The 20,956-nt window shown below is 42.5% G+C and overlaps 1 protein-coding gene across 1 annotated transcript in view; it reads right to left on the reverse strand.

The window, feature by feature from the left end:
* The window catches only part of LOC144510644 (putative helicase with zinc finger domain), a 359,659-nt gene that overhangs the window by 229,927 nt on the left and 108,776 nt on the right, over window positions 1–20,956 (reverse strand). Inside the window, exon 17 of the mRNA XM_078240298.1 lies at window positions 13,847–13,965. Within this exon, the coding sequence (XP_078096424.1) occupies window positions 13,847–13,965 (119 nt within the window). The remainder of the gene's footprint in view (window positions 1–13,846; window positions 13,966–20,956) is intronic.

Below are 20,956 nucleotides of genomic sequence, written 5' to 3' on the forward strand. Positions count from 1 at the left end.
TTTTTAAATAGTTCACAATTTATACCCATTTTACAAATAATTGTTCGCATTACTTCTATACAGCCATCAACATTTTAATCAATATTTATTTTCAGTTCTATTTCTGTCATATAAAATCTACACTTCCCTCAACTAAGGGTGTTCTCTTCTCATGAAAGGAGAAAATATCGTAAGCTTCTCCAAATTTGGAACCAGCTAAGATAAGGATGGAGTGGGAGGGTACTTTTCTAACTGGAGGTCTGTGACAAGTGGTGTTCCACAAGGATCAGTGATGGGACCTTTGTTGTTTGTAATAATGATTTGGAGGAAAATGTAGGTAGTTTGATTAGTAAATTTGCAGATGATACGAAAATTGGGGGAGTAGCGGATAGTGAGGAGGATTGTCCAAGGATACAGCAGGATATAAATCAGCTGGAGACCTCAGCCGAAAAATGGCAGATGGAATTTAATCCAGACAAATGTGAGGTGATGTGGTTTGGAAGGTCTATTGCAGAAGGAAAGTATACAGTAAATGGTAGAGCCCTTAGAAATATTAGCATACAGAGGGATCTAAGTATGCAGGTCCACAGTTCCCTGAAGGTGGCAACTCAGGTGGACAAGGTGGTTAAGAAGGTGTATGGCATGCTGGCCTTCATCAGTCAGGGCATTGGGTATAGGAATTGGAAAATCATGTTGCAGCTGTATAAGACTTTGGTTAAGCCACATTTGGAGTATTGTGTACAATTCTGGTTGTTACACTCCTGGAAGGATGTTGATGCACTGGAAAAGGTGCAGAAGAAATTTATCAGGATGTTGCCTGGTTTGGAGGATATGGATTATGAAAAAAGGTTGAACAAACTTGGATTGTCGGAGGATGAGGGGGGGCCTGATTGAGGTTTACAAGATTACGATAGGCTTGGATAGAGTGGACAGTCAGAGTCTTTTTCCCAGAGTCGAAGGGTCAGTTAATTGGGGGCATAGGTTGAGAGTGAGGGCGAGAAAGTTTAAAAGAGATGTAAGGGGAAAGTTTTTCACACAGAGGGTGGTGAATGCCTGGAACGTGCTGCCGAAGGAGGTGGTAGAAACAGATTCTATAACAATGTTCAAGACGCATCTGGATGGATTCATGAATAGGCAGCGAATAGAGGGATATGGACCACATAGAGGTAAAAAAAAAAATAGATTAGAGAGGCATCTGTGTTGGCACAAACTTGGTGGGTCTGTTCCTGTGCTGTACTGTTCTCAAGTAGGCCAGTGCGAATGGGGATGATAGGTAGGCAGGACCTTTGGACAATTTTGAGTTAATGAAGGATGAAGGTCAGGATGCTTGAAGGAGAGCATCTGAAAGGTCGCAAATTGGTGAATGTGGGTTTCGGTCACAGTGGTAAAATGGTAGATGCAGAAGCAAGCACAGTTGCAGAGGTGAAAATAAACAGCTTTGCTGATGAGTAAGAAAAAAGTCTAAAGTTCCTCTCTAAGTCTGTCTGGGCCTGACAGAACATTAAAGTTGCAGGCAGCTTGATGCAGCCTAGGTGTGCAGACAGTGGGCCGAATGGCCTGCTTCTGCACTGCAACACTTCTGTGATTCTGATTTTTAAGGTCAAGAATGGAATAGTTCTTAAATTACTCAGCTGACATGGAAATATTCCAGAGGCAATTAGTCTCAAGTGTCTGGGATGGTGAGGTGGAATGGGTAGTGTCAGGAAACTTCAGACATGTTTCAACCATGCTCTATCAGTTAAACAGATCAAGAAAGAGCCCAAAATAATTGTCATAGAGACAGAGGTTTATAGCATGGAAACAGGCCCTTTGGCCCAACTTGTCCATGCCGCCCTTTAAAGCCCCTAAGCTAGTCCCAATTGCCCGCATTTGGCCCATATCCCTCTATACCCATCTTACCCATGCAACTGTCTAAATGCTTTTTAAAAGACAAAAATGTACCCGCCTCTACTACTGCCTCTGGCAGCTTGTTCCAGACGCTCACCGTACTGTATGTGAAACAATTGCCTCTCTGGACACTTTTGTATCTCTCCCCTCTCACCTTAAACCTGTGCCCTCTAGTTTTAAACTGCTCTACCTTTGGGAAAAGATACTGACTATCTAGCTGATCTATGCCCCTCATTATTTTATAGACCTCTATAAGATCACCCTCAACCTTCTACGTTCCAGAGAAAAAAGTGCCAGTCTATCCAGCCTCTCCTTATAACTCAATCCATCAAGTCCCGGTAGCATCCTAGTAAATCTTTTCTGCACTCTTTCTAGTTTAATAATATCCTTTCTATAATAGGGTGACCAAAACTGTACACAGTATTCCAAGTGTGACCTTACCAGTGTCTTATACAACTTCAACAAGACGTCCCAACTCTTGTATTCAATCTTCTGACCAATGAAACCAAGCATACTGAATGCCTTCTTCACCATTCTGTCCACCTGTGACTCCACTTTCAAGGAGCTATTACCCTGTACCCCTAGATCCCTTTGCTCTGTAACTCTCCCCAACGCCTTACCATTAACTGAGTAAGTCCTGCCCTGGTTCAATCAACCAAAATGCATCACCTCGCATTTATCGAAATTAAACTCCAACTACCATTCATCAGCCCACTGGCCGAATTGATCAAGATCTCGTTGCAATCCGAGATAATCTTCTTCACTGTCCACTATGCCACCAATCTTGGTATCATCTGTAAATTTACTAACCAAGCCTCCTATATTCTCATCCAAATCATTAATATAAATGACATATAACAGTGGATCCAGCACTGATCCCTGAGGCACACCGCTGGTCATAAGCTTCCAGTTTGAAAAACAACCCTCTGTCTTCTGTCATCAAGCCAATTTTGTATTCATTTAGCTACCTCACCCTGGATCCCATGAGATTTAACCTTATGCAACAACCTATCCTGTGGTACCTTGTCAAAAGTCTTGCTAAAGTCCATGTATACAACATCAACTGCAGTGCTTTCCTCTACCTTCTTGGGTAGATCTGCCTTCTTGTCACTCAGTAAAATGTCTGAGCAATATCAGGTGGCAAAAGGGAAACTAAAAGGATTTCATTTGAGAGAAGGTGAGAAACTGTGATAAGACGACTTAGGGAGGCGATAGGAAATTACATCTTAATGATAAGCAACAGAACCATAGACATTCACAGCAGAGAAGGTTGTCATGCATTCCATTGTCAGTGTCAACTCTTTGCTGGAGCAAACCAAATCTAATGCCACTGCTTCGCTCTTACCCCAGAGGCCTGTGTCAACCTTGGTGCCTACTTAACCACTTTCCCTTAAAGGATGCATTTATCTGTCTCAAACACTCCCTAAGAAAGCATTCCAAACTCCAATATCAGTATGCAGAAACTTTGCCTAACCTCTTACCGCTCCACTTACAAGGCCATTTTTAAAATTGATCACCTTTTGCCACTGTCCTACCACACCATGAAAGTCTTTCACTGGTTAGCCTCTAAAAACTTGCTATAATTCCTCTTAATCTTCTCTGCCTCAGATGGAACATCCCAGTATCTCTAGTCTTTCCTCAAAGGAAGTTTCCCATCCTTGGCATCGATCTGATTAAGAGGAAACTAAATTGGAATTTGAGGGCAGGATGAAATGAAAAGGATTTGAAGTAGAAGGTGAAAGGGCAGAGTGAATGAAAAATAGTGCCCAAGGAATTGCAACACAGTTTAGACTTGACAAAATAAATGCAGAAAATGCTGGAAATGCTCAGCAGCGTTTGTGGAAAGAGGAAGAGCGTTAACATTTCAGGTCATGATCTTTCATCAGAACCATTTCCAGTATCCGCAGCATTTTGCTTATAAATTCGACTTGACAAAAGCCACACTGCTGCCATCATTTGTGTGGGTGATGTGGAATCAGGTGGGGAGGTGAGTGTGAAGGGGGAGGAGGAGTCAAGTTTCTGAGCCAAGGATACCAGATTCATCTTGTTGGATATTGAAGGTGTCATTTGCGAGAAGGTAGACATTTTTGAGGACTACACGACTTGGTCAATGGTTGGTGCGCCACCAGTGGAATGGATTAAGATTCATGGAAGGTGAGAAGACACAGGGATCGTTTATCTGATGGGGAGCAGGTTGGATGAGATACTAACCATCAATGAACGAAAAGGGACTCAAAGCTGATACTCTTGGGAAAGCGAATGGCGAATGCTAGAATTGCCGAGACTAAGGATATTAATGGTGCAGTAGGACTAGTCTGTGGGTTTATTAGAGCTCAAAAGAAACCAAAATCTCACATCACATTTTCTACCCACAGCCAAGATGTGTTCTTTGCAAAACTACATAGTTAAAATTGAATCTATTTAGCTGAAGGTAAAATGTGTGTGTGGGCTGAGACATGTCTCCAGTGACTTTGGTTAACAACTTAAGGACCTATTTAGGTTGGTCTGAGTGGGAGTAGTGATTAGTTTTTAAACATTAGGTGGCAATTTTTAAAAGAAACACCTATAGCAGATTCAGTTATGCTCTGTACTCTCTCCCCTAAAATGAAACAGAAATTCCAACTATCACTGTACCTCAATCCTTTCATTGCAAATATTTCATTCCACATTTCATACATGCAGGATTAATCTAAACCAGCAAATGAGTTCTTTTTTACTTTGAAAGCAGCTCATTTTTATCAATTGCATACGCCACATATAAGCTGGAACGAAACAGTGCGATGAAGTTGATAATCAGCAGAGATAGTCATTTATGCAAAGGGGTGACGTGGTTCGATAAGTGGATTTGGAGCAGTAAGCATGTTGTTTCAACTATGTTCATTCAGCTCCCTCACACTGTTAGGCTAAATAACTGCCACCATAGCATCTCCATTATGTTACCAACGCTCTGCATTTGAATAAACCTCTTCCACATACATGAGCAATAAAAAATCATAACATTTGATCTTTTGTAATCCAGATCAGGAGACTCTGTATTTTTTATCTGACCGCCTCTCTACATTTTCAGTTTCCAATCAGCATTCCAAGTAGCTTTTCTGATTTTCTAATATGATTTACAAAGCTGCTGAGAAATTGGATTGCACTGCTGGCCCATGCTCCAGTTAAGGACACCAGGGAATTGAAGTGCACGGTTCCTTAATTATATTTTTTTGTTGCACTTTTCGAAGGAATTGCCCTGCTGCGGCATTAGAAAGGTAAGAGAACAATTTACTTCTTAATCTAGCAATGAAAAAGTTACAATATCAATTACAGAATGTTATATAATACTGGATATTTGTCACACAGGAACTTCCAAACATCAATAAAAACATGGTGGCAGAACTTTAGCCAATAAAAAGATTATAAACCAGGAATAACATCCATTAGGATAAGGAGATGGGAGGCCAAAAAGGAGCTGGATTCTTGAATCCACTGACTATTTTCTGGCTGAAGTTCCACAGTTACCTGCCATTCTCCAATAGCTCAAGGAAATGGCCAAGACTTTTGCATAAGCTTTGATAATAAACATGCAAGCTATTGCCAGGAATGTGAGTATGGAATGAGGGTCTCAGATAAACCACATTCTCCCCTCCCCCAACTTCAGCTTTTCTGATTCAATGTCAATCAAAACCATTAACTCTGTTTCTCTCTCCACAAAGGCAGACAGACCTGCTGCGTATTTCCAGCATTTTCTGCTTTTATATAACTTTCCCCAGCAATGTTTACTGACAAAGGAAGCTCAGCTAGTTTTACATTCCTAAACTCAAATAAATTGAGTCTGACTTGCTACACTACAATTATCTGCTGAGTCCAGCATAGTCCAGAAATAGAACCGGAAACTCTCCTGATCAGTTTGGTCCACCTGTCAACCAGATAACTAAGCTCAGCCAAGAGAGGAAACCCATTTTCTTTTTTAAATCTCTGAAAGAGAAAATTACTGATTCTTGAGGGGATTTCTTTGCCTAACTTGTATTGTTTCCTTCTTATTGTATAAATTATCCCATTGGGTGTTTTCATGATGTATATACAATGCTATCAACTCTGCCAGTCCCAATCTCTCAATCTTTCCCCTCAGCATAGCAATTTTCTTTCCTCTTCTGTTGCTCATCAAAACTCTTTTGAAAGGCATAATTTATTTTGTTTCCACCACATTTAAGCAGTGCATTCCAGTTCGTAACAGCTCACTGCGTAATAAATTCCTCCTTATGTCACCATTTTCCTTTTTAGTTGTCCTCTGTTTCTCAATCCTATTGCAAATGGGGAGAGTTTCCCCTTTTTACTCTCTTCCTTTTATGAGTTTGAACATCTCTTTCAAATCTCCTCTCAATGTCCTCTTCTTTAAAGGAGAATAACCTAAAGGAGAATAATATCGCCAATACAATCCACACTATCCAAGCACACTAGAGGCTAAACTGTGCAGTACCAAGAGACTTCTATGTAATTGAAGTCTCTCATCCCTGGAATCACTCTCGCAAACCTTCTCTGGAGCTTTCTCAAGCCTTTACATTCCTAACAAACTGTGGTGCCCAGAAATGGGCACAATGGGTGGGATGTGCCGTGCAACCCGCCATGTGTTTCTTGGCGGCAAAGGAGGCCTGCCATTGGCCTGCAGCGGGATCTTCTGGTCCCGCCATTGTCAACAAGGTTTCCCATTCAATGCACCCTTCACTGCCAGAAAACCCCTAGCGGGGAAGATCCCACCAGCCTGAAAGGCTGGAAAATTGCAGGCAATATTCTAGTTGAGGCCAAATTAGAGTTTTATAAAGCTTCATCATAACTTCCTCGCTTTTGTACTCTAAACCACAATTTATAAAGCCCAGGATCCCATATATCTGTTTAACCACTTTCTCAATATACTCTACCACCTTCAACAATTTGTGCAGATATGCCCCCAAGTCTCTCTGCTCCAGAAGCCCTTTTAGAATTGTACCCTTCAGTTCATATTGCTTCTCCTCATATTCCTTCCAAAATACATCACTTCACACTCCTGCATTAAATTTCATCTGTCACATGTCCACCTATTCCACCAGCTTCTCTACGTGCTCTTGAAGATCAACACTCGCTCTCCATTTCATGGTTCATAATATTTCCAAGTGGTGTGTCATCTGTAAAATTTGAAATTGTGCCCTGCACATCCATGTCTACCTATATCATTAATATAGATAAAGAAAAACAGTTTCCCCAGCACTGACTTCTGGCAACTACAATGTATATTCACCACTATTCTCTATTTCCTGAGACTCAGTCAACTTTGCATCCATGCCATTACTGTCATTTTCATTCCAATGGGTTTCAACTTTGCTGGCAAACCAATTATATGGCAATTTATCAATGCTTTTCATAAGTTCACGTACACCACGCGAGCTTCATCAACCCTCTTTCATACCTCCTAGGGTCAAGAACAAAGAACAATACAGCACAGGAACAGGCCCTTCGGCCCTCCAAGCCCGCGCCGCTCCCCGGTCCAGGATTGAATCCTGAATCCAGGATCCCCGCCCAATTTTCCAGCCTATCTACATCCTAATATCCTATCCACCGAGCTGTCCCTCACAGCTACGATGCTTTGTTCATCACAACCTATTAACTCACCCCCACCCCCCCATTCCAGACCATGTGATCTCCAGGGAGAGGCGAAAACCCAGAGTGAAAACCCCAGGGCCAATATGGGGAAAAGAAATCTGGGAAATTCCTCTCCGACCCCCTGAGGCGATCGAAACGAGTCCAGGAGATCACACTGGCCCAGATCAGAAAATGCTTCCCAACCCTATTCATTTCCCCTTCTGCTTTACGAACACCATCTGAATTCCCTGCCCCCGAGACAGGTTCCCAACTATCCGCAGTCTCGCTCTGTACTGGCAACAGCAAGATGATCATAGAATGAAGCCTTGAAACGAGAAACAAAGAACAATTAGCCCGCGCCGCTCCCTGGTCCAAACTAGACCACTCTTTTGTATCCCTCCATTCCCACTCCGTTCATATAGCTGTCTAGATAAGTCTTAAACGTTCCCAGTGTGTCCGCCTCCACCACCTTGCCCGGCAACACATTCCAGGTCCCCACGACCCTCTGTGTATGTCCTTCTGATATCTGTGTTAAACCTCCCCCCCTTCACCTTGAACCTATGACCCCTCGTGAACGTCACCACCGACCCGGGGAAAAGCTTCCCACCGTTCACCCTATCTATGCCTTTCATAATTTTATACACCTCTATTAAGTCTCCCCTCATCCTCCGTCTTTCCAAGGAGAACAGCCCCAGTTTCCCCAATCTCTCCTCATAACCAAGCCCCTCCATACCAGGCAGCATCCTGGTAAACCTCCTCTGTACTCTCTCCAAAGTCTCCACATCCTTCTGGTAGTGTGGCGAACAGAACTGGACGCAGTATTCCAAATGCGGCCGAACCAACGTTCTATACATCTGCAACATCAGACCCCAACTTTTATACTCTATGCCCCGTCCTATAAAGGCAAGCATGCCATATGCCTTCTTCACCACCTTCTCCACCTGTGACGTCACCTTCAAAGATCTGTGGACTTGCACACCCAGGTCCCTCTGCGTCTCTACACCCTTTATGGTTCTTCCATTTATCGTGTAGCTCCTCCCTAAATTATTCCCACCAAAATGCATCACTTCGCATTTATCAGGATTGAACTCCATCTGCCATTTCCTTGCCCAAATTTCCAGCCTATCTATATCCTTCTGTAGCCTCTGACAATGTTCCTCACTATCTGCAAGTCCTGCCAGTTTTGTGTCGTCCGCAAACTTACTGATCACCCCAGTTACTCCTTCTTCCAGATCATTTATATAAATCACAAACAGCAGAGGTCCCAATACAGAGCCCTGCGGTACACCACTAGTCACAGGCCTCCAGCCGGAAAAAGACCCTTCCACTACCACCCTCTGTCTTCTATGACCAAGCCAGTTCTCCACCCATCTAGCCACCTCCCCCTTTATCCCATGAGATCCAACCTTTTTCACTAGCCTACCATGAGGGACTTTGTCAAACGCTTTACTAAAGTCCATATAGACAACATCCACGGCCCTTCCTTCGTCAACCATTTTGGTCACTTCTTCAAAAAACACCACCAGGTTAGTGAGGCATGACCTCCCTCTCACAAAACCATGCTGACTATCGTTAATAAGTTTATTCCTTTCTAAATGCGCATACATCCTATCTCTAAGAATCTTCTCCAACAACTTCCCCACCACGGACGTCAAGCTCACCGGCCTATAATTACCCGGGTTATCCTTCCTACCCTTCTTAAATAACGGGACCACATTGGCTATCCTCCAATCCTCTGGGACCTCACCTGCGTCCAGTGACGAGACAAAGATTTGCGTCGGAGGCCCAACGATTTCACCTCTCGTCTCCCTGAGCAGCCTTGGATAGATTCCATCAGGCCCTGGGGATTTGTCAGTCTTTATATTCTCTAACAAACCTAACACTTCCTCCTTTGTAATGGAGATTTTCTCCAACGGTTCAACACTCCCCTCCGAGACACTCCCAGTCAACACATCCCTCTCCTTTGTGAATACCGACGCAAAGTATTCATTTAGGATCTCCCCTACTTCTTTGGGCTCCAAGCATAAGTCCCCACTTTTGTCCCTGAGAGGTCCGATTTTTTCCCTAACAACCCTTTTGTTCCTAACGTATGAATAAAATGCCTTGGGATTCTCCTTAATCCTGTCTGCCAAGAACATTTCGTGACCCCTTTTTGCTCTTCTAATTCCCCGTTTGAGTACTTTCCTACTTTCTTTGTACTCCTCCAGAGCTCCCTCCGTTTTTAGCTGCTTGGACCTAACATACGCCTCTCTTCTTTTTGACCAGTCCCTCAATTTCCCTGGTTATCCACGGTTCTCTAATCCTACCCTTCCTATCCTTCTTTTTTACAGGCACATGCTTGTCCTGTAGCCCTACCAACCGTTCCTTAAAAGATTGCCACATACCAGATGTGGATTTACCCTCAAACAGCCTCTCCCAATCAAGAGCTGCCAATTTCTGCCTGATCCCAGTAAAGTTAGCCTTCCCCCAATCCAACACCTTACCCTTGGGACACCACTCATCCTTTTCCATCACTATCCTAAAGCTAACAGAATTGTGGTCACTATTTGCCACATGTTCCCCTACCTAAACTTTGAAGACCTGACCGGGCTCATTCCCCAGTACCAGGTCCAGTATAGCCCCCTCTCTAGTCGGGCTGTCTACATATTGTTCCAACGAACCCTCCTGTACACATTTTACAAATTCCTCCCCATCCAGAGACCCTGCCCTCAGCGATTTCCAGTCTATACCAGGGAAATTGAAGTCTCCCACTACAACAACCCTATTTTTCCTGCACCTATCCAGTATCTCCTGACATATCCATTCTTCCACTTCCCTTGGGCTGTTGGGGGGCCTGTAATACACCCCCAACATAGTGACTGCACCTTTCCTGTTTCTAAGCTCCACCCAGAGTGACTCGTTACACGACCCCTCTGAATTGTCCTCCCTCTGCACCGCTGTAATATGCTCTCCAACTAATACCGCTACTCCCCCACCTCTTTTGGCCCCTCCTCTGTCTCGCCTAAAACACTTGTACCCTGGAATATTCAGCTGCCAGTCCTGTCCCTCTTTCAACCAAGTCTCTGTCACCGCAACCACATCCAAATTCCTCGTGCGCATTAGGGCCCCAAGTTCGTCTGTCTTACCTGCTACGCTCCTTGCATTGAAGTATAAGCACTCCAGACCTCCAGGCTCAGTGAGGTCGTCCTCCCCCAGAGTGCTCTTCTTCTTTGCCAGCCTTGTCCCAGCCCCAAGCTCGTCCCCAGCCTCCACACTTGTAGACCTAGAGGTCATAGAGGTTTACAGCATGGAAACAGGCCCTTCGGCCCAACTTGTCCATGCCGCCCTTTTTTTAAATAAAACCCCTAAGCTAATCCCAATTGCCCGCATTTGGCCCATATCCGTCTATACCCATCGTACCCATATAACTATCTAAATGCTTTTTAAAAGACAAAATTGTACCCGCCTCTACTACAACCTCTGGCAGCTTGTTCCAGACACCGACTACCCTGTGTGTGAAAACATTGCCTCTCTGGACACTTTTGTATCTCTCCCCTTAACCTATGCCCTCTAGTTTTAGACTCCCCTACCTTTGAGAAAAGATATTGACTATCTAGCTGATCTATGCCCCTCATTATTTTATAGACCTCTATAAAGGTCACCCCTCAGCCTCCTATGCTCCAGAGGAAAAAGTCCCAGTCTATCCAGCCTCTCCTTATAACTCAAACCATCAAGTCCCAGTAGCATCCTCGTAAATCTTTTTTGCACTCTTTCTAGTTTAATAATATCCTTTCTATAACAGGGTGACCAGAACTATACAGTATTCCAAGTGTGGCCTTACCAATGTCTTGTACAGCTTCAACAAGACGTCCCAACTCCTGTATTCAATGTTCTGACCAATGAAACCAAGCATGCTGAATGCCTTCTTCACCACCCTGTCCACCTGTGACTCCACTTTCAAGGAGCTATGAACATGTGCCCCTCGATCTCTTTGTTCTGTAACTCTCCCCAATGTCCTACCATTAACTGAGTAAATCCTGCTCTGGTTCAATCTACCAAAATGCATCACCTCGTATTTACTTAAATTAAATTCCATCTGCCATTCGTCAGATACCTCTTCAGAATAATAAATAAAGTTAGTAAAATACAATTTGCCTTTAACAAATCCATGCTGGATTTCCTTAATTAAATCATATTTGTCCAGGAGACTGTTAATTTTGTCTTGGATTATTTTTTCTAAAAGCCTTCTCACCACCATGGTGAAATCATCTGGCTTGTAGTTGCTGGGCTAATCTTTGCATCCTTTTCTCAACAAGGATGTTACATTTGCAACTCTCTAGTCCTCTGACACCACCACTATTATCTATGGAGTATTAGAAGGTTGTTACCTCATCCAACATCTCAACTACTTTCTCTTTTACTACAAGTTCAAAAGTATCTTCCTCCTTGATCAAGACGGATGCAAAATACTTATTTCGCACCTCAGCTATGTCCTCTGGCTCCACACATAGCTCCTCATTTTAATCCTTAATTCAACACACCCTGTCTTTTACTACTTTTTCAATATTTATATGCCTAAGGAAGACACTTGGTTTCAATGCATATAATTAGACCTGATTAATGCTTCCTCATTTGAAAAACTTATTTTTGTTGCATGATAAAAATCAATGTGCTGATGCAACATTAAAATATTTTAACATGACATTTAAAGTTGATAAGCTGATAATTTATTGGTACAGTATCTTTTGTCCAGACAAAAAACATATTTTTTCATTACATTATAACATTAAAGGCAATGTCATTTAAAATTGAATACTTTAGATTTTCTCCAAGTATTTCAAAGGGAAAGATCACAACTAAAAATGGCCACATTCCTCAGGGTCAGTTCAACACTAATGGACACTTTTAGATTTGTGCTGCATTCCCAAAATGGCTGTGCTACTTAAGTCTGCTGTAAAACAGGGGTAAAAATTGCCAATATTTGGTGAGACGACTGGCCCGAGAGGCTTGCTAAAAGCACTGACACTCGCAAAGATCTCACGATATAAAAGCACCTAGAGAGTGACTTTAATTGAGTCTAATCATGTTCAGTTGACTTGAACCAAACTGTCTAGTAGCGTCATTTGATTTAAAAAATATGGTCACAGGATCATTTGATCAATCTTTATTTATGCATTCAGAAAGATCCTGAATCCTGCTCCCGCATCATCACTCCATTCCCCACCTCTTGAAAATCGATTTCTGCATTCCATTGTTATGGAAGATTCCTGAATTTTCACCTCATTAACTTGCTAAATCTAAAAACCATAGGGTGAAATTTCCCCCCCAAAATTTTAAGGGCAGAATTTTCCCGTCCCACCCGCCATGGGAATCGTAGCGGGCGGACCATGCAAAGGTCCGTTGACTTCGGGCGGGATTTTCCGGTCTTGGGGCAAGTGCAGCTGGAAAATCCTGCCCAAAGTGTCATAATGGCAAGAAAACGGAGTCGTCCATGCTAGTCTTTTCAGCTCCGCATTGCAATCTTCCGCCACTCTGTCACCTTTTTTTACAGTTGGGAGCTTTGCGTCAGTAGTGTGTGTGTGTGTGTGTGTGTGAAGATCTAAAGTCATCTTCAGAGCATTTGGGTACCATTCTGCAGGGCTCCCCCAATCTCACTTAACCAGGAGACCTCCACCCCCTGCCCCCCCACAAACCTAACAGATATCGGGACCCCCTATACCCCCCTTCCATTGGCAGCAGTGTCAGCCCCCACTCTAACACAGGCCGTTGGCATCAGGGCATCAGATCTCTACCAATGGGTCCCCTAGCGGACCCCCAATATGCACATCCACCCCCATCGTGAACCCCTTTGTGACCCACCCCCTGCACAACCCTTCTTACCACAGACAGACATATTGATGGTACACAAAATAAAATGTGTCCAACTATATTCATGATTTTAAACATCATCTTCATTAAGATCTAATAATGGGTCCACCAAGGCCATTTAGAATTAAATGTTTGGCATTTGTAATTCAGGTTTAGGGAGGAAAGATTTTATGTTAGGAAAGCACCATAATTGGCATTAAACTGATGTTTGAAAGCAGCATATGTACGTATTTCTACAAATATTCAGGAATTACAAAGTCAGACACTATTTTAATTGCAGCATTTGTGTAATATTTGCTGTATCTCTGTATCAATCATTGCACGAGCATAGTGTTAATACAGAAAGATATAAGTAAAATAATTCAACTTACACTGAGAAGTGCAACCTTAAATTTGAGAAATGACTGAACTGCGACTAGATTTAACCGGGAATCAGATACACCATCCATTCATGATGAACCATTTCCGAACAAGGACTTATTTCAGTGTAACAAACTGTCAATATTAAAATAAAATATTTTGTAATTTGATATACCTGCATAGGATCTCCAGCCAGGACTATTCTAGTGGTTTTATCAGCCAACCCAAGGGCCATGATGGTTTCACACTCAATTGCTCGAGAAGCATCATCCACTAAAATGTGTGTGAAATAGCCTGTGGAGAAACAACACATTTAAAACAAAAGAGAATCTGCAAAGAGTTCACATTTACTGTACAGTATTCATCAGAAAATATTTCATCTTCAATTTTAGGTTATGTGCAGCTAACAGTGACGTATCTGCATCATTTCAGGCGAACTTTGTTTTGCTGAGTTTCTCTATGGAATCTGCTGATCACCCGCAATGATGTCCATTCAATTAAATTGGACCCATTATGCAACATAAGCCAAGGGATACTCTCTATTCCCTTCTGACATTCCAGTTCTGGGATGTCTACTCTTTATCATAAAGATCATTTCTCAGTGTTAATAAGTATACTGCAAGCATTAATAAATTAAGAGTTCATTATTAATGCATAAACTGACCTAGTCTCAACACAGCAATTTGCCTTTACATGGCGCTCTTAATGTAGCAAGTGTCCCAATTGGCTTCACAGAGGAGTAGTCAAAAAGGATAGGACACCAGTTACTTGAGATGATCAAAACCTCAGCCAAAACAGCAATTTCAAAAGGATCTAAAAGAAGGGGGAGTTCTGCAAGAGGTCAAAGTCAGAGAAACAAATAGAGTGCTTGAGTGGTAGTGGTGGCGGGGGGGGAGGGGGGGGGGGCGTCGCGATGGTGATGGAACTAGTATAGCTGAACCAAAATGAGGTGAGGTGAATGAAAGAGGAACGGTGAGGCCATGAAGGCTAAGAGTTATGAGTGAGCAGAACAGGCAGTGAAGGGCTTGATCTGAAGTGTGTGTGTAAAAGAATACTGGCAGCAGAGCTTTTTAAGTGAAATAAAGTTTAGGTAGGGTGTAAGGTGGGAGAGTGTGTGAAAGAAAGAAAGAGAGAGAGAGAGAGACTCATTCATACAACTCCGTGAAAATAGTTATCCCAGGAGAATATCAGTGACCCATTCTTTTGTTCAGCCTGATGCAAAATAAAAATGATTCCCAAAATAAACCTTGAAGCTACCCAACATTGTTAAGTTCGATAAAATCTTAATGCTTGTAAAGTTCAAAAACCTGTCTTTATAATCACACACGCATTAATTTTTGTATCAGCAGCTTCCCCGTGCAAAATCCTGAATCAAACAATTGTAAAGAGATTCAGCCCATGACATCAGTGAACGGTTGTGAGAAACCACAGACAGTGACTGGAAACACAAAACAACTATCCAGCAATTTAACTCTCAACACTACAGCTTTAATAAAGCATCCATTCATCGTCAGATTTAACTGCTTTAAGGTACATCGATTAAATGTATTTCAACATCTAGAAATGCCAAATCACAGACTCATGATCAAACAATAAGCGAATAAAAGCAGAAGGGGTGGGATCAGGCCAGGCAGCATCAAGAGACAAACAAGCTAATGTTTCAAGTTTATGTCCCATCAGAATGGTTCTGATGAGGATCATCAACTTGAAATGTGAATGGTTTCTTACTCTCTGCACAGTTGCTGCCTGACTTGTGAAGTACCTCCACCATTTCCTGATGATATTTCAGATTTCCAGTATCCTCGGTATTTTGCTTTTGAAGTGAGCAAAATTGCTTGAACATCCAGAGACACATAAATGATGGTAGCATTGCCTCAAAATAAGTCCAAATATAAGCCAAGAGCAAAAATACTTCACCTGTCCCCAAACAGAATAAACACAGCCACTAAGTGAGCAATTGGATTTATGCAACTGCCAGCTTTCCTTAACGAAGAGAGCAAAATTTGACCAAGTGACAGGCAGGCCCTACATTTTGAACATGAACTCCTTAATAGGAACTGCATGTGAACTGCTGCACAGCCTTATAAATCGAGACATTTTCATCAGCAACATGAGCCCCCACAGTGGTTTCCTTTCACCCTCCATTAAAGCCTTGAAGAATCTCGAACACAGGACCATAATTTCAGGAAATTGAGATTGATCATTTAGGACTGAGGAGCAGGAATTACTTCACTCAAAAGGTTGGGAATTTTTGGAGTTCTCTACCCCAAGGATCGTGGATGCTCCATCGTTGACTATATTAAGGACTGAGATGGACAGATTTTTAGTCTCTCAGAAAATCAAGGGATACAAGGAGCTGGCAGGAAAGGAGTTGAAACTCAATATCAACTATGATGGAATTGACTGGTGGAAAGATGAAACATTAGATCAGCCCGGGAGGGGGGGGGGGGGGGGGGGGGGGTGTGATGCCTCATCCTGTCAGCTTGGATCTTGTTAGATTGAGCTCAAGGTGGGTGGTATCTTGTTAGCTTGGATTTGGTTTGTCCCTCATGTGGGGACCATGATTAGACTTAATTTGAATTGGCCTTTTTGATTAGAATTAAAGTACTGAAAAGAAAACAGGCTCAATGGGCCACATGGTGTACTCCTGCTCCTATTTTCTGTGTTCTTGTGTCTGGCCATAGCACCTGTATTCAGGCCTGACATTAGGTCAATTGATGCAGTCTAACTGAAGTCAATCAATCAATCATTGATTGTAGTTATTACAAAGGATCACATAGGATACATGACACAGAAACAGAGCACTCAGCCCGAACAGTCCATGCCAGTGTTCATGTTCTAGCCTCCTCCCATCTCTCCTCATTTAAATCTATTATTATAACCCTATTTTCCCTTCTCCCTCATTTGCTTGACTAACTTCTCCTTTAATACATCGCTGAATTGCTTCAACCACTCCCCATGGTATAGAGTTCTACATTCGCACCTCATTTTGCCTTTGGATTTCTTGATTGATGGCCTCTAGTTATGCTCTTCCCCACTAGAGGAAACATGCTCTCTATAACCATCCCACTTTAGGAGGAGCCAATTCCATCAGCTCTTGTCCCAGAATTGATGTCAATACATCATGAACAGCAACAGCTCTTTCCCACACCAGCCCTGTAGCCACATGTTAATTCTCCTGATCCGTAGCATACTATGCTAATTTGCATGTATCTCAGGCAATCATCTGATGATTATGTTCAAGGTCCTGCTTTATAATTGCAATGTCCTAACTACATTACAGGTTGTGGGTTTTGAAGAAAGAGAAAAAGATGTGGTTTGCACAAGTAAATTCAAAATAACAACAACATGTGTATTGTTGGAGCGGTTGCCTACGCAGAGTAGAAAATGAAACCAAGGCAGAAGCCTGTGAAACACCCCAATAACATCAAATCATGTGACCAGCTCTTAAAGCAATCATGCAGCCACTTAAATTATAGAATCATGGAATCATAGAATCCCTGAAGTGCAGGAGGCCATTCAATCCAATGAGCCTGTACCAACAACAATCACACCCAGACCCAATCCTCGTAACCCCATGTATTTACCCTACTAATTCCTCTGACACGAAGGGACAATTTAATATGACCAATCAACCTAACCCGCGCATCTCTGGAGTGTGGGATGAAACCGGAAGCACCTGGAAGAAATCCACACAAACGCGGGGGGAATGTGCAGACTATGGTTGGTACCCATTTCTCACTCGTGGCATAATTATGCACTAACACTTGATCTCCTTGTTGAAATGAGCATTGTTTTTGCCCTCACCTCTCATCTAGCAACTTGAGGTTGTTGTTGACGCTGTACGATCTCTGAAGTTTCTGGAGGTAATAACAAATTTAACAATTTTCAACTCTCTCTTTAAAGTTAGTAATTCAGGTGAACTTTGGATAGTCGCATGAGCAGTGTTTCTATAAGATGACAAAAAGCTAGTCACATGATATGATAATGAACCTTGCTCTTTTGAAGCTTTTAAAAGAATGTTTCAAGGATTGTATGAATCTTTCAGCTAATCCATTGGTTGGTGGATGACGAGGTGCGGATTTTATATGCTGAATACCATTTACTTTCAGATAATCCTTAAAATCTTGAAGTAAACTGTGAACCATTATCGCTAACAATTTGTTCTGGTTTACAAATCTTGCAAAAATTTTTCATCAAATTTTTCAATGGTTTGCTCAGACGTAGTCGATCTCATGATAACTTCTGGCCACTTTGAGTGTGCATCAGTTATGACTAAAAACATGTAACCCTCAAATGGACCAGCGAAATCTACATGTAATCATTACCAAGGTATTTTAGGTCAAGCCCAAGGACATAAAGGAGACAACAGCGTTGTATTTTTCATTCATACACAGGATTGACAATGTTCCATTTTTTCTTCAATCTGAGCAACCAGACTCAGCCACCAAAAATAATCACGTGCTAATTCTTTCATCCAGACTATACCAGGATGTTCTTCATGTAGTTTTCAAGAACTCTTCCACACAGACTAGGAGAAGTGATCACTCGAATTCCCTACAGTAGACATCAACCTTGGATGGTCAACTCAACTGGCTTGACACATATCGTTTCTAATCAGGATGCAAATAATGCGTTCCAGCTCTCATTCCTTTCAATATCATAGTCATCACCTTCCCCATCCTAGGATCATTAAACTTAAGAAGCTGTCAAGGCAAATGACCTACTAGCAAAAAATAAAGAATATTAACAAACCAGTTGGTGGAATCTGCTTAATAGGTGAAGGTAAGCATGATAATGTGATTTCTACTGCCATCTTTAAATTCAAAGCATGTTCAGTAAGCAATATTTGGATAGCCTCCTTTTGAAGACTACAAAATAGATGATCGTGAAGAGAATCTTCTAATGACTCGCCAAACTCACAATGTTGTGCCAGCCTTTTGAAGATTGCCACAAATTGAGAAATGCTTTTACCTTCCACTTGATTCCTTCAGTGGAACCTGAACTGTTCCACGACAATCAATCGCTTTGGAGAATAATGCTCTTCAAGGATCTTTGTCAAGTCATCGTAAGTTTTGGTTCCTGGATGGACCAAGTTCGGAAACAAATTGTAGGTTTTACTTCAGCTAGGTCATGCCCAGATTGCCCAGGACTTCCTTGGACATGCAATTTCAGCCCTGACCCAACTAGGTCTCGGTGGATGGGGAAGGTGATGACTATGGTATTGAAAGGAATGAGAGCTGGAACGCATTATTTGCATCCTGATTAGAAACGATATGTGTCAAGCCAGTTGAGTTGACCATCCAAGGTTGATGTCTACTGTAGGGAATTCGAGTGATCACTTCTCCTAGTCTGTGTGGAAGAGTTCTTGAAAACTAAAGAATTATGTTAATTTCCCCCATCTCTATTTTGGCAGGTATGGTTCTCAGGCAAACAGTCTCTGAAAAACAGTGAGCCACATCATGATGCTAAGGATGTACAGGTAGCCCCTTTCATTTTGGGCAGGGGTGCCACACAGTTCATTACTACCTCGGGAATCATAGGTTCATGTTTTATTGCAAGTTGGGGTTTTCCCTCTAATCTGGCCGATTCTGAAAAACTTTACTACATCCTTGTGGAGGTGTGGCCAGTAAAAGTTCTGGCTGATGCTTGAGTTTTTGGTATGCCAACATAATTGTGCGTGCTAGCTGTAATATTTCCCCATGGTACCTCAGCAGCACCATTATCTGGTGGATCACTGTCCATTCCTTGTTTGCAGTTCTATGAGGGGTCTCCACTTCCTCATCACCATCTCATTTTTAATGTAGGAGCATTCCGGGATTGCCTCTGTCTCAGCTCCAGTTTGGGCTTCTGAGCAAAGGTTTTTAACAACTGAAGAAGTTGGCTGCAACCAAGGAACCTTAGGATGCTCTAGCCTCCTGAATAGGTCTCAGAGTCACTGGTCTGCGGTGCCACTTCATGTCTGACGAATGTTTAGAGTTTTTTGAAGAGGTAACCAAGAGGATGGAAGAGGCTAGGACAGTAGATGTTGTTTATATGGACATTAGCAAGGCCTTTGACGAGTCCCTGCATGGCAGGTTAGTCTGGAAGGTTAGGTCGCTTGGGATCCAGGAAGAGCTAGCAAATTGGGTTCAAAATTGGCTCGATGGTAGGAAGCAAAGGGTAATGGTCAAAGATTGTTTCTCGAATTGGAGACCCGTGACTAGTGGTGTGCCTCGGGGTCAGTGTTGGGACCCTTATTATTCATTATGATTTGGATGTGAATGTACAAGGCATGGTTAGCAAGTTTATGGATGATACTAAATTAGGAGATATCATTAATAGTGAAGATAATTATCAAAAATTATAGGGGGATCTTGATCAGTTAGGGAAGTGGGCTGAGAATTGGCAAATTAATTTCAATACAGATAAATGAGAGGTGTTACATTTGGAAAGTCAAACCAGACTTATATAGTGAATGATAGGGCCCTGGGGTGTGTTGAGAAACAGAGGGACCTAGGAGTGCAAGTGGTCAGATAGTTTGTTGAAAGTGGCATCACATGTGGACGGAGTGGTGAAGACGGCATTTCGCACACTGGCCTTCATCAGTCAGGGCACTGAGTATAGGAATTTGGGACATTATGTTCCAGTTGTATAAGTCGTTGGTGAGGCTGCACTTGGAGTACTGTGTACAGTTTTAGTCACCCTGTTATAGGAAAGACATTGATAAACTGGAAAGAGTGCAAAGAAGATTTACGAGGATTAGTGGTCCTGAGTTATAGGGAGCAGTTGGCCAGGCTAAGGCTTTATTCCTTGGAACGTAGGCGAATGAGGGGTGACCTTATTAAGGTGTATGAAATCACGAAGGGCATAGATAGGATGAACACACAGTCTTTTTCCCAGGGTAGGGGAATTAAAAACTAGAGGGTAGGTTTAAGGAGAGAGGGTAAAGATTTAAGAGAGACCTGAAAGGCAACTTCTACACGCAAAAGGTGGTGCATATATGGAATCAGCTGCCAGAGAAAGTGATTGAGGCACGTTCAATAGCAACATTTAAAAAGCATTTGTATAAGTAAATGGATGGATGGGAAAGGATTAGAGGGATATGGACCAAACAGTGGCAATTAGGACTAGCTGGGAGGGCACCATGGTCGGCATGGACTGGTTGGGCCGAAGGGCCTGTTTCCATGCTGTATTGCTCTATGAATGTATGTGTCCTCTAATGGAGTTTGTTTTTCCATAGACTGGGTGCACACAGTGCCTGGCATTTTCCTTGACTTTCTCCTGCAACTGTTCTGTCTCCCTG

This window comes from Mustelus asterias, chromosome 23, assembly GCF_964213995.1.
Source record: "Mustelus asterias chromosome 23, sMusAst1.hap1.1, whole genome shotgun sequence".
NCBI classification, from domain to species: domain Eukaryota; kingdom Metazoa; phylum Chordata; class Chondrichthyes; order Carcharhiniformes; family Triakidae; genus Mustelus; species Mustelus asterias.